We start from the raw sequence: 12,040 nt of genomic DNA, 5'->3' as shown, positions 1-12,040 counted from the left end.
CCTTTCATCTTATTTACAAGTGAAAACCGTATAGGAGACTCGTAGCTTATTTCAGTTTAATCTTGCTGGGAGCAGACGCATGAACCATGAACGCAATCAACGGTATATCCATACTTGATGCAAGGGACGCTTTTGCAGTCGTTAACACTGGAACACGTCTGGGTTTGAAAGCACTTGCAATTTCCATCGATACACAAAACATATCCCCCAGGAGGGCATCTAGTTTTTTTGCAGTCTGATGTGGAAAATCGACAGGTCTCCCCAAATTGTGCCTCGGAAAATTCTGATAAACCTGCATGTATAAGTAGTGTTTAGTTTGCAATTCACACAGTTGGTATGTCATGATCTTTAATGTTAAACATTGCAGCAGATATTGGAACTCACAAGATGCAATGACAAGGAGAACCAGCATCCAGCTAATTGTCTTCTCCATATCACCTAACTGAACTGATCGATTTTGAGGAATTTTTTCTTTTAATTCCTGTAGTATTTGTGAAATCCTTGGAATTTGACGTATATTTATATGGGTTGTGATCTTGGTGCCAATTTCTTTCGTAAAACTATTTATGATTGTAACAAACTGTGTTAGAAACTGTTTGACTGAAATTAGATACATAGTAACATCTACTATTCTATTTTAAATTAGTTATTTGTTTTGCAAGGGACATTACTTTATATAGTAATGCATCAAACAAGAAGTTAAGAAATGTTTGAACGCAAAACTTGGATTTCTGTTATTTGTTCTTTCCCCTTTTCTTTTGCTGTTGATTTGCATTCGTAAGGGTCTTGGTAGGCACTCAGCAAATGCTTGAATGCGAAATTGGGTTTTCTGTTATTGTGGGTTTTCGGAATTTTGCGTGTAAGCTTTGTTGCATGAATAAAAGCGAGTGGCAATCACAGAAGGAATCTATATTAAAGCATGTGTACAAATGTAATAGTATTCAACTGTGATATAAGCCACTCAGCTCCCCATTTAATTAAGATGCCTCATGTCCGTCATGGCTGTCTTGTTTAGATCCATGACCGGTGCAGCCATATTGAAATTCAAAAGTCAGTTCAGTTATTCAGCATAAGGATGTCACTACTTCCGCCACCTGCAACTGGGAAAATCGCCGAATGTTTGGGGTAACATAATCATAACAAGGAAATATGAGACGCATGGAAATCAGGCATCGTCTACCACTACACTTAAATGTTATTCAGTAAAACCACGCTTTATAAATTCTAATGATGAAGATCATACTTCAGAAGAGGGCAAGATATCTGTTTCACCCATGCCTCTGTATTATGTTATCTTTTTAAAAGTATCCAGTATTCATCATATCAATAATTCTGTATATTTCTCCCACTTCAACTAGTTAATGGTACAAAGTACTGTTAGTCTTTTGTGGCAATGAGCCAGCCAACTCCTAAACGCGAAGTTAGAAATGCCTCAAACAGTAAAATTAGTTAACTGGGGAAAAATGCATGTGCTTTCAAGAGATGGACATGTCCAACCTGGTGTTTAAGTTTAAACTAGATGGATATCAAAGATATGGCTAAGGTATGGCATTACTAGATGGATATCAAAGAACCAAAGCCATAGACAAACTTTCAGTGTATAAACTTCTCTAACATAGCCACATCCAGCTTTTCTCAACACCTACTAGATATAATAATAAAAGTTATTTACAGCATATTGAATGACCAAAACTGCAAAGAAAGCAGACAAGAGGAAGAAACTGCTTACCAGTTCTAACATACAAAATAGAACCGACCGCCCAGTTACACCAACAGCTGATGAAACACATAGCTACAAAACCAAGACCAAAGTCACATTCATAATCTGTTAGATAGACAATTAAAAGAAAATTCCCTAGTGACCATACAGCTTACCGACAGGAGAAACAGGTTGTCCTTCTTGGCATCATAAGTCTTACTTCATACATGTTATCTTCCCTACTGCATTTCTGCTTCGAAGAACTTGACCAAATTATCAACTATTTAACCTGTGATACTCTTCACCAATAATATAGCATATCGCATTGTCAACTTTTATGCGAATGTAATATAAGAACTGGTCAGCAATGTATGGTGGTAACTCAAAAGCAAAGATACATTTTAAAAGTGGTAGACCAAAAAATAATTAGAAACCATTACATACTGATGCTGTAAAGTATACAAATGCTTTCTGTTTTTCAGGTTAAACTGGGACATCCCATCTTAAATTCAATATAAGGAACACCTTTCCCCTCCCCCAGAAAAAGAAAAGAAAAAAAAGGAGCAAAGCCCCAGTACAGAATGGTCCCAAATCACAGCAAATGATAGGTGATGTTTCCAAAATTCGATCCCAAACTACGACTTGTGCACATCCCTTCAACCAAGGTTTATTGCTCAGAAATATACAAACTTTTAACAGTAGATGAGAATAAATAAGCTTAAGAGATTGAAAGACAGTGCACAAGTGCTTCTAAGATGCTATGTCATGGTGGCGAAAAAGAAGAGTTTAGCATACATCACTCCAAAGGCCAAGACCAATCAATTTGCTGCGAGATCCGAAGAGGCAGTAAATGTAAAGCTTGTCGTTGTTCCTAATGTGTCAAAATTAGATCGATGGCATCCCAATAAACCTTGGTTGTTCATGACACAGTTCGACCATAACAAATAGACGCTATGTAAAGGTTTTTTGCCCATTTCTCCTGCAAAATAGCACCCAGAAACTTGAGCTTTCAGAAAGAAGAATAACATGGAAAGGGAAAGCAGGAAAATTTGATAAATCAAATTATCAACCTACCTTCACATGTGTACTTGGAAAAGCAGAGGTTCGAAGAGTCTCTTGTGTTTCATCAGCAGGTTTTCTCCTTGGAACACTAAGAACAAGAGCTGCCTGATCCCAAGTTGCTGCAGTTGATGTGATGCGGTAACCACCGTCCCACCTTCGATGAATACCTTCACTAGGATACAGAAAATCTAGCTCTACAACCTGAAATTATTCATTTCGAGGGACGCAAAACACAATAATCAATACACTTCACTTCAGAAGCAAATGGCATTCAAACAGAACAAATATTTGAGAATCCGAATAAGACCTGGTCAGAAAATCCTGCACCCCGAGACATAACAATAGCCCATCTACTCCCTGCAGTGGCCATTGCAGTAACAAAAAATCCTTCCCTCCATTTTTTATTAATCCACTTAAAAGGAAATGACTCGCTGACTTTATAGGACTGTTGTAAGAATGAGGTTCCTGTAAGAAACAATAAAAGAAAAGTTAGACATATAAATTTCTTAAAGCAATCTGTGTTTGCTGAAACTTAAGACTAACCTTTAGACATTACAACCAAAGAACTTCCATTGTTAGCTCCTGCTATTGCGCTGATATAATAATTTTTGTCCCATTGTTCCATAATCCATTCCTACAAACAATACACAAATGACATGATATGTTAACGTTGATTACACAAGCTGTACCTCTAGTCTATCCAGTATTAGTTAGAAGAAAAAATTTAATGCATATAAGCACTGATGCTTATGCAGTAGTAGTAAGCTGAATTTGAAATCTTCAATAGAACACCATCCTACATTTAATTGAGCACAAACCTTATGAAGAAAATATGGAGAGAGCTCATAAACTTGGGAACTGAATCCAGTTCCAGCATCCATAATGAGGGCCCAAAGATTTGAACAGGAAGCCACACTGCTGATATACAACCCATCTTCATTTCCTTTCTCAATATGTTGCGGAAGCCTCACATCTGCCACATTGTAGTGATATCTACAGGAGATGAAAACATCAACTTAGTCCACCTCTTGGTCGAATTTGATTATATAGAACAAAAATGTAACTTGAAGTATGTACCTTTGCTTCATAGGCCTACGGGCATTGTAAACACTAATCCATTGTGTTGCTGGCATCCCCATGCGAATCTTCTTCTTTGGCTGCTCGTCATCCTCTTCCTCCATGGTCAATCGCCCTCTCTTTTGTCCAACTATAAGCTTTACCATGCAAGACATACATGTTAGATGAACTGTACAAGAATGTAAATAGTTAATCACTAGTAATATAGGCTAGAGAGATGCAAGAACATGGAAAGTACCTTCTGAGCACCATCAGTATTTATTGGTCTAACATCTGGATTTGGACCAACAACTCCATCAAAAAGGGATATATATTTCGCATAGTTTGGTTCTTCATCAAACTTCAAATTCACCACATACTCAACGAACAGTCGGAATGGCTGAGGGCAAAAGCAACATAGAGTTTCTGGAGAAGTGGCCATCTTTTTCTTGCAGACAAGGAATCCTTTATTTTCTCCCTGACAAAACAATGTTGTTAGCAGGGAATACACCACAGAGATGGAAACATAAACCAACCGAAATTTTGGAAATTATGAACCTGGTATCCTTGCCAAGGTAATCGCCCGCGAAGAAGAAATATCAGTGTGTAAGCTAAAGATTCCAAGTCATCTCTCCTGCTACCAGTTCTACCAAGATGAGCATGCACACTTGCATACCGCACAGTTCCCCTGCAACACATGAACTCTCAGGAGACCGAATAGTAAAAACTATATTGTTATGGATTAATCACAAGGACCAAAACAGCTTTACAGTAAAACAAATGTTAATTTTACCTGAAGACATCTGGACGTTGATCATAATCTACATGCTGGCCAGTTGAACTATCTCGCCACCTGGTGGCTATAAAGTTAAAAAAGTCATGAGATGATGAGACATTAGCCAAAATTCTCTGGAAGCAGAGACAGCTCTAAGGAGAATAAATAACTAGAGCTTACCTAATCCAAGGTCAACAAGAAATAGCTTCTTCTCCTCAGGAGTTCCAGGCGGACCAAGCAAAAAGTTCTCAGGTTTCACATCTCCGTGCACATATCTGCCAAGATCATCGTCAGACAAACTATGAAACCATGCAATGGCAGCTTGATAAGGCAGCCAGAAACTCAGAATTCTCATTTTATTTTGTTTATGGGAAACCAGGCTAGTGGAAACTATAGTCCTTGCATTATAGCACCAGAAATTACAAAGATAAAAGACTAAATAACCTCCATGACCTAAACAGTATCTATACTGGAAATGAGTATCATTATAAAATTTAAAGCACTTGAGAATGGGATTCTATATACGTGGAAGATATGTCAAAGTTGCTGAACCATAATTTCTTTTGTAATTATATGAAAGGTCATTAACATGAGAAAGAACGAAAGAATTGCAACAAAAATCATTACCCTCTAGAGTGCATCTTCTCCAATATGGAAATTGCCTCAATGGCAATACATGCAACCATTTCAATTGACATTCTGTAATTCCAAAGATAGAAGTGAACGTTAGATGGGAAGAAAAAGATTACAGTGAAAAAAATGAAATTGTATTCCTTTAATTGGAAATATAGGACAATCTTACGTGTGCGAGCTGTTATTCCAGACATCCCACAAACTAGGCCCAAGAATGTCCATAACCTGTACGCAAAATAGGCTTATGTTAATATATTCACAAATCTGGCTAATGACAAGACTATATTTTATTGACATAAAATCAAATGTGAGCAAAAAACTGAAACCATGATATAGTAGTCAGCTTGCCGGCCCTTATAATGAACTCTTGGAACCCCATGACTACCACCAAGTACACTGCACAGACATATGATGATGTGTCAATCACAAACTTACTATGCAAGACTGAGATAGTGAGAATGTGTCATGTAGAGCAGAAATATACAACAAGATGAGACATTCCTTACTTGTAAATTTGCCATTCATATGGTGGACCGTAATTACATCCTTTACTGCTTCTATGCTCAAACTTCAACGCAACCTGAGGTTGAGAACAATCCAGGTAGCTTAACCATCCATATCCGACACAATGAACTATAAGTCATTCAACAATGTCATAAAGAAGACGATCACAAACCTCAACAGCTCCAGGGCCGGGTGCAGTGCGTCGGCCAACGTATACTTGTCCAAAGCCTCCTTTCCCCAATTTTCTCTCTACTTTGTACAGCGGGGAACCGCCAACCTGGACCTGTTTCCAACAACAGTAATAACCCGATATTAGAATAAAAAAATTTGCAGAAGCAAACTGCATTGTCCAGTTCAAAGAGAGTTCGCTAATCTCCATCCATTTAAAGAATATTGAATCAAAATCAAAATCATAATCTATATCATCACCATCCTAACTCCAAGTAAGCACACAAAAAACTATCCATGCAGAAAAAGGAAAAAAATCAAACCTTCATAAAATTCATAGATTGATAACAAAATTGTTCCTAAACAGATAAACACAACTAAAGCACTAGACTTTATAGCTAAAAATTACAGAAAAAAAAAATTGAAAAATCAAGTGAAACAAAAAGAGTGAACCTTTTCAGGAATAGGAGCTGAGATTTCCTCGTCAGCCACAGGGCCCTTATCGCCGCTGCGGCCGCCGCTATCGTACTCATCCATGGCTCCGAAATCCCTAGCTTGGTACTCCTTCAACTCAAACGACCTCGTTTCAAGTCCCTTCTTCCTACTCTTATCGCAATTCTTCTTCTTCGGTGCGGTAATCGGGTTCGGGTCAGGGTCAGGGTTTTTGGGGGTTGGATTTCTGCGGCGGAGCTGAGGCATGGTCCATGAAGACGACCGCCGTGAGAGGGAGGAGAGAGAATCGAGATGATCGGCGGAGAAATGTAGGGGATAAGGAGAAAGGAGAGAGAGGTAGTTAGGGTTTGGTGGGGAGGAATTGGGAGATCTACGGAGGGAAACCAGGGGATTCTAGATTTTTTCTACTTCGGAAACACGGAGAAGAAATAGAAACAGATAGGGAGATATGAGAGAGATGGAAGAGAGGAAGGTAAATAAATTTTAACACGCAGCTACTTTTTAACATTATTACCGTCATAAAAATTCATTCGTAAAATTTCAGAAATTCAGAAATTATACATGACCTTAATCGAACATCGGTAAAACTGAAAGGTCTGAAGACAGCCGCATTAGTCTAAAAGAAAAGAAAAGTCTAAAATTGAAAGGTTTGAAGACATCCGCACTAGTCTGAAAGAAAAGGAAATAAAAAGTTGAAGAGCAGTGTATTGTCTTCTTCTCATGTAAGCTCGAGTTGTTTTCGAACAACTGATCACGTATTATTCATTTTCGGTTAATTATAAGTGAAATTTATTGTTCCATTTTTTAACGAGCCAACAATGGTAACTATTTTTGCTTGTGACAATGTACTATCCAAAAACTAAAAGAAATCACGAGTATGAGCAGCATCCATTCTGTTCTTAAAGGATTTTGGTGTGGAATTGGATTAATATTCACGCACTCACTCTTTCTGGATGATTCAAAGGCAGAAACGTACACAAAATCTGGTGCCATGTGGAAATAGGTTTTCAAATCTTTCCTTCCAAACCTACAAGTACGCAGAGAATTCTGCTCCAACTTTCGAGAAGAATGTCGATCCATTTAGCTAGTGCCCAGTGACTTGGCCCATATATACAGGCCCAACTAAAACAATCTTTTTTCACAAGGATCCAATCCATTTATTAAAATAAAAAATAAAAAAATCATTACAAACTAGATCAGTAGATTGTGTCTTCTTCTTTTTTTGACACCCTCCTTTCGAAATGTTTATGGTATCTCAAAGACTTCCTAGGCTCAACCACTCAATAACTAATCTATTAAAAGCCCGTACGGTCAATAGTGGATTGCAGTCTTTCACCTGACTACGTTTATAATTCAACAATTACATTACGTGAAGCAAGCGTTCGCACACATGACGTGAGGATTCCATGTTAATTAAACGTTATGTTGACGTGATTCAGTACATCTACTAAAACATTTGCCGTTGTTTAGTAGGTTGTATCTTGAATGAGTCGCAGAAGCACTTGGATTATTTGTATATAAATGTTTTTCTCAAACTTAAAAAGTGTTTAGAAGCGCTATGAAACAAGGCCATCATTGTAAGTATATATCTTAATCTCAATCCATCACCTAGTGAATTAGTGAATACAATGGCCCATGAGTTCGGGTTGTATTATTAACAACTCTAATTGATTAGATTTGAAATTCAAAACAAAAAGAGCCATTCACAAGTTCTCTATCGTCAGTGGTCAATCTCGTAAGAACAATAAGTTGCCAAACCAAAGTGCAGAGTCTCTACTTTAGTTTATGATGTTGCTTTAAGGTTTAATTTATTCTTAAGATCGAGCCCCAACAGAATTTGCGGGTTAAAGCAAAGAAGAAAGAATATGCCAATCCAATTGCAATTGACAAGCAATAGGAATTCTGAAGTATGAAGATGCTTAAACCACATTTCTTTTGTAAACCAGAACCTCTCTGGAAAAAGAAAAGGCTTAGTTATATATAAGATAACATATTAAACATTAACTCTCGAGAATTCCTGCACTACTTCATATTCCATGCATGGGAATCCTGATGCCTCTAAGCTATATATAACTGTACGCGAGCATGCAGTAGTAGTGTAGTACAATACTGTAAGCTGAAATTCAACCAGTAAAAACCTAACCTGTTAATTACGCTTACATACTAGAACAAAGTAAAACTGAAAACTACGATCTTCTTCTCATGCATGGATACATAGTTAAGATTCACGTCGTCCATGGAGGCCGGAGTGTACGTGTTCGACGTAGTAAAAACCCAAACCTCGAGCACGTCTTCAGCTAGTAGCATCGATCTGCTGCTACCGTATTCCACTTCTGCAACATTAGATCCCGATAAAACTTGTCGATGAATTCCTGCGCCGCCTTGTCGACATGCCACTCCTCCTCCTCCTCCTCCTCTTCTTCACTGGTGTTCAACGGAAATAACGGCTCCCACTCCGTTATCCTAACCCTCCTCACCCTCGGCCTCCGCCGCAGCGGCTCCACCACATCACCGCCACAGAAGGACACGTTCTTACTCCCCAACACGTCCTCGCACATCATCGGCACGTAAACGGACCGCCGCGAGTGCTGATGATGATGGTAACGGCCGTTGTAGTAGTTGGTGTTGCTGCGCTTAAGGTGGCCGGGTGTGCGGGGCCGTTGGTGGTGCGGGGGGCTGCTGCTGCAGCTGAACTCGTACTCGAGGGGGTAAACGAACGAGACGTTCACGTCGTCGAGCGAACGGCACCGGACTGAGTCGAGGGTGGTGTGGTGGCGGAGCATGAAGTCGTTTACCGACTTGCCTAGGATCTTACCACGTTTCATCATCAGACGTAACATGTTGCTTAGTTTCTTTATGGCTATCTCTGGTGTGGTAGTATGTTCCATTTTTGAGATTATAGAGAGTAGAACTCGAAGGCTATTAGCTAAATAACCTGGAGATTTGAGAGAGGAGGAGATAATGATCACAGAGAGGATAGAGGGAGTTTGAAGCTAGGTGGTTGGAGCTATATTTAAAGGGCCAAAGAAGGTAGAAATGATGGGGCCCATATTCTTATTGGGCTTTTCTTTCTTGTGGGCTAAAGGCTAAAGACTATTTCTTTAATTATGTTTAATTGTTAAACAAGTTTATATTTAGATAATTAGTGTTGATAAGTATAGCATGGCATGTGTAATGATTACTTTTGTTTTGTGCTGTTTCTTTTATTTTGTTAATTATTTTCCAAAGTATTCTTACTGGGTTTTGTTCTTTGATAATTTGCATTTGTTGTCCCTACTAAACAAGTTGTGCTTTAGTTTGAAGTTTTAATATTTTTCACAAAATTAAAGCTAGGTACTGGTATCATCTAACAGCGCCATGAATCTTTCAATCTTAATTAGTGCTTTCATATCTCAAGCCCTTCACTTCATGTATGTTTGATCAATTGAGAGTATTATTGCTTTAAGCAAGGATCATATATTTTTCTATATGATGAGAGTGAAATAAGTCAACAAATCAAAAGCTAGTTATTAGACAAATAATAATGGACTAATAATGGTGGAGATTAAAGGGGTGTAGAAAGTGAAAAATGAATGGCTATCCGTTCTGTGGAAACTTTCGTTAGGTGTAAGCCTACCTTTAGCCCTACATTATCCTATACTTTGAAGTTTATAAATGAAAATGTTTAAGGCAATCGAAATACTTTAATTATTAAATTGGAATGTTGGATTTCATAATGATGATAGCTAGTAACTAGCCAGGATCCTATGTAAAATGTTAATATCAGAATCAAGGAAAGAGTTATTGGAATGTTTATGATCATCTTGTAGGCAAGCAATACTTATGGGATCGGCTTTCTTGGTGCAACAAATTCATCTTGATGAATAGTCCTAGCTGTAGTAGGTTAAATTGGGAATGCATGGTATAGTAGATTGTGTAATTTTGATAGGTGAAATTTTACTTTAATCTTGAGGTTTTGTGTATGATGTAACCAATATATGTACTCTATTAGGTAATCACACATCAACTTCTTCCATCATTCATCAATGATATCTTGGTCCAGCTTTAAAGGGCAATAATTAGATGCATATATAACAACTTGTGAGATGAGAAACCTCAGATTCCTGCTCAGGCAACAATTGTATTCTAAACAATAACGTAATTTGAATGATCAGTTACAAAATAGGGAAGTTCAAATAAGATTCAAAACTTGTGTACTTGATTAGTTGAAGAATCACTTTCTTCTTGTTCTTATAGGTTTGGTCATGATCATGGAATCAATGATATTTTTAGGAATATGCTTTAACACCCAACTGTTTTTCCAACCATCTCTGTCAAGTACTGTCAATATACAAAACCTACCCATGTAACAAAGTCGAAATATCTTTGAGTAAAAAGCCGGATTCTATAACATCAAATCCAACACACTAGAGCAATCACTAGTTCATCACATGCAGCACAACAGATTGATTCGAGCTTATTCCCTTTAGAACGGAAAAAAGAGAGTAAAAGATTGCAATAATTCTTCAAGTATGAAAAAGCTGCTTTTGTTTATTTTTTATTTTTTTAAAAGAGAAATAAATTACATTAAGAAGCTTCTATGACAACCAACGTTTACAATATCAAATAATAAGGCTCTCGAAACCTCACGAGGAACCCTATCAATCCAATACATAGGCGAATTACAAGAATGCTCAAGATTAGCTATGATATCGGCAACAAAGTTCGCCTCCTTAAAAACATGTTTAAAAGTAATGGAATCAAAATTAGTAGTTAAGTTATGATGTCTTGCACTAGTTTGATTAATCTCCAAGATGGTTCAAGACGTCTATTCACTGCATCTATCACCAACTTGGAATCTCCTTCAACTTCAACATTGGTGAAGCCTTTCTCCTTTGTTTTAATTAAGCTATCTCTTAACGCCATAGCTTCAGCAATTGGGACTGAAGCACTTCTAATGCTACAGGAGGCAGAGAAACCGGTCTTCCATTGTCATCTCGAATTATAAAGCCATAAGCTGCTGAATTAATTGTGACTGATCCATCAAAGTTAATCTTAACAAAAGAGTTAGGAGGTGCTTGCCACTTGATAGTGGTACACTGGTTTTGAGAATGCACCTCAGTAACTCTTTCACTAAGATTATTCTGACCTGAAATCATTGCAGCTGCTGCGCGCTAAGGTAGTTGATAGAGGATTAAGAACAACTCCTCTAAAACAATGTAATTTCTAGTTTTCCAGACCTGATAGCAAGTGGTAATTACTTTTGCAAATAAACCAGCATCATAAGGCTGTGAAATAAAGAGTTCCTTAAGGACATTAAGGAAACCCTCTTCCCAATCAATTGGGGACACAACATCAGAAAGGTTCCAAACATTTATAGTAAAGTCACAATAACCATAGAGGTGGTCAGCTGTTTCATTATCATTGTCACAAAAGGAGACAAGAGTTATCAACAATGAAACCAAATTCCTAGATAGCCTATCTCTTGTCTTAAGCCTATCTCTTGCTTTTGTTTTCTTTAGCTTCTAGATTTGATTACAAATTCTTCACCAATATTAACCAAAACCATATCTTATTTTTCCTGAAGTTTTGTGATCATTTACTTCATGGCGTTGCTGTGAAGGCGAAGTTTCTGCTAGGGCAAACCAGAAAATGTTCAAACTCCCAGCCTTCCGCATCTGATTTGCAACTCTAGGTACTTGCTGTGGGAT

General features: G+C 37.8%; 1 protein-coding gene across 1 annotated transcript; it reads right to left on the bottom strand.

Moving 5' to 3' along the window:
* Positions 1-2,074: 2,074 nt before the first annotated feature.
* LOC101299149 lies at positions 2,075-6,769 on the bottom strand. Its single transcript, XM_004291122.1, has 16 exons — positions 6,351-6,769; positions 5,902-6,012; positions 5,732-5,805; positions 5,552-5,621; positions 5,395-5,450; positions 5,220-5,291; positions 4,773-4,867; positions 4,611-4,677; positions 4,376-4,505; positions 4,077-4,295; positions 3,839-3,975; positions 3,580-3,754; positions 3,305-3,395; positions 3,069-3,226; positions 2,774-2,962; positions 2,075-2,678 (listed from the first exon to the last, which is right to left on the bottom strand). The coding sequence occupies exons 1-16, from the start codon at positions 6,594-6,596 to the stop codon at positions 2,619-2,621; spliced, it is 1,950 nt and encodes a 649-aa protein (XP_004291170.1). The 5' UTR covers positions 6,597-6,769; the 3' UTR covers positions 2,075-2,618.
* Between the last annotated feature and the right edge of the window lie 5,271 nt (positions 6,770-12,040).

This window comes from Fragaria vesca, linkage group LG2 (genome assembly GCF_000184155.1).
Source record: "Fragaria vesca subsp. vesca linkage group LG2, FraVesHawaii_1.0, whole genome shotgun sequence".
In the NCBI taxonomy this organism is placed as follows: domain Eukaryota; kingdom Viridiplantae; phylum Streptophyta; class Magnoliopsida; order Rosales; family Rosaceae; genus Fragaria; species Fragaria vesca.
This window is presented reverse-complemented; position numbering and strand designations above follow the sequence as displayed.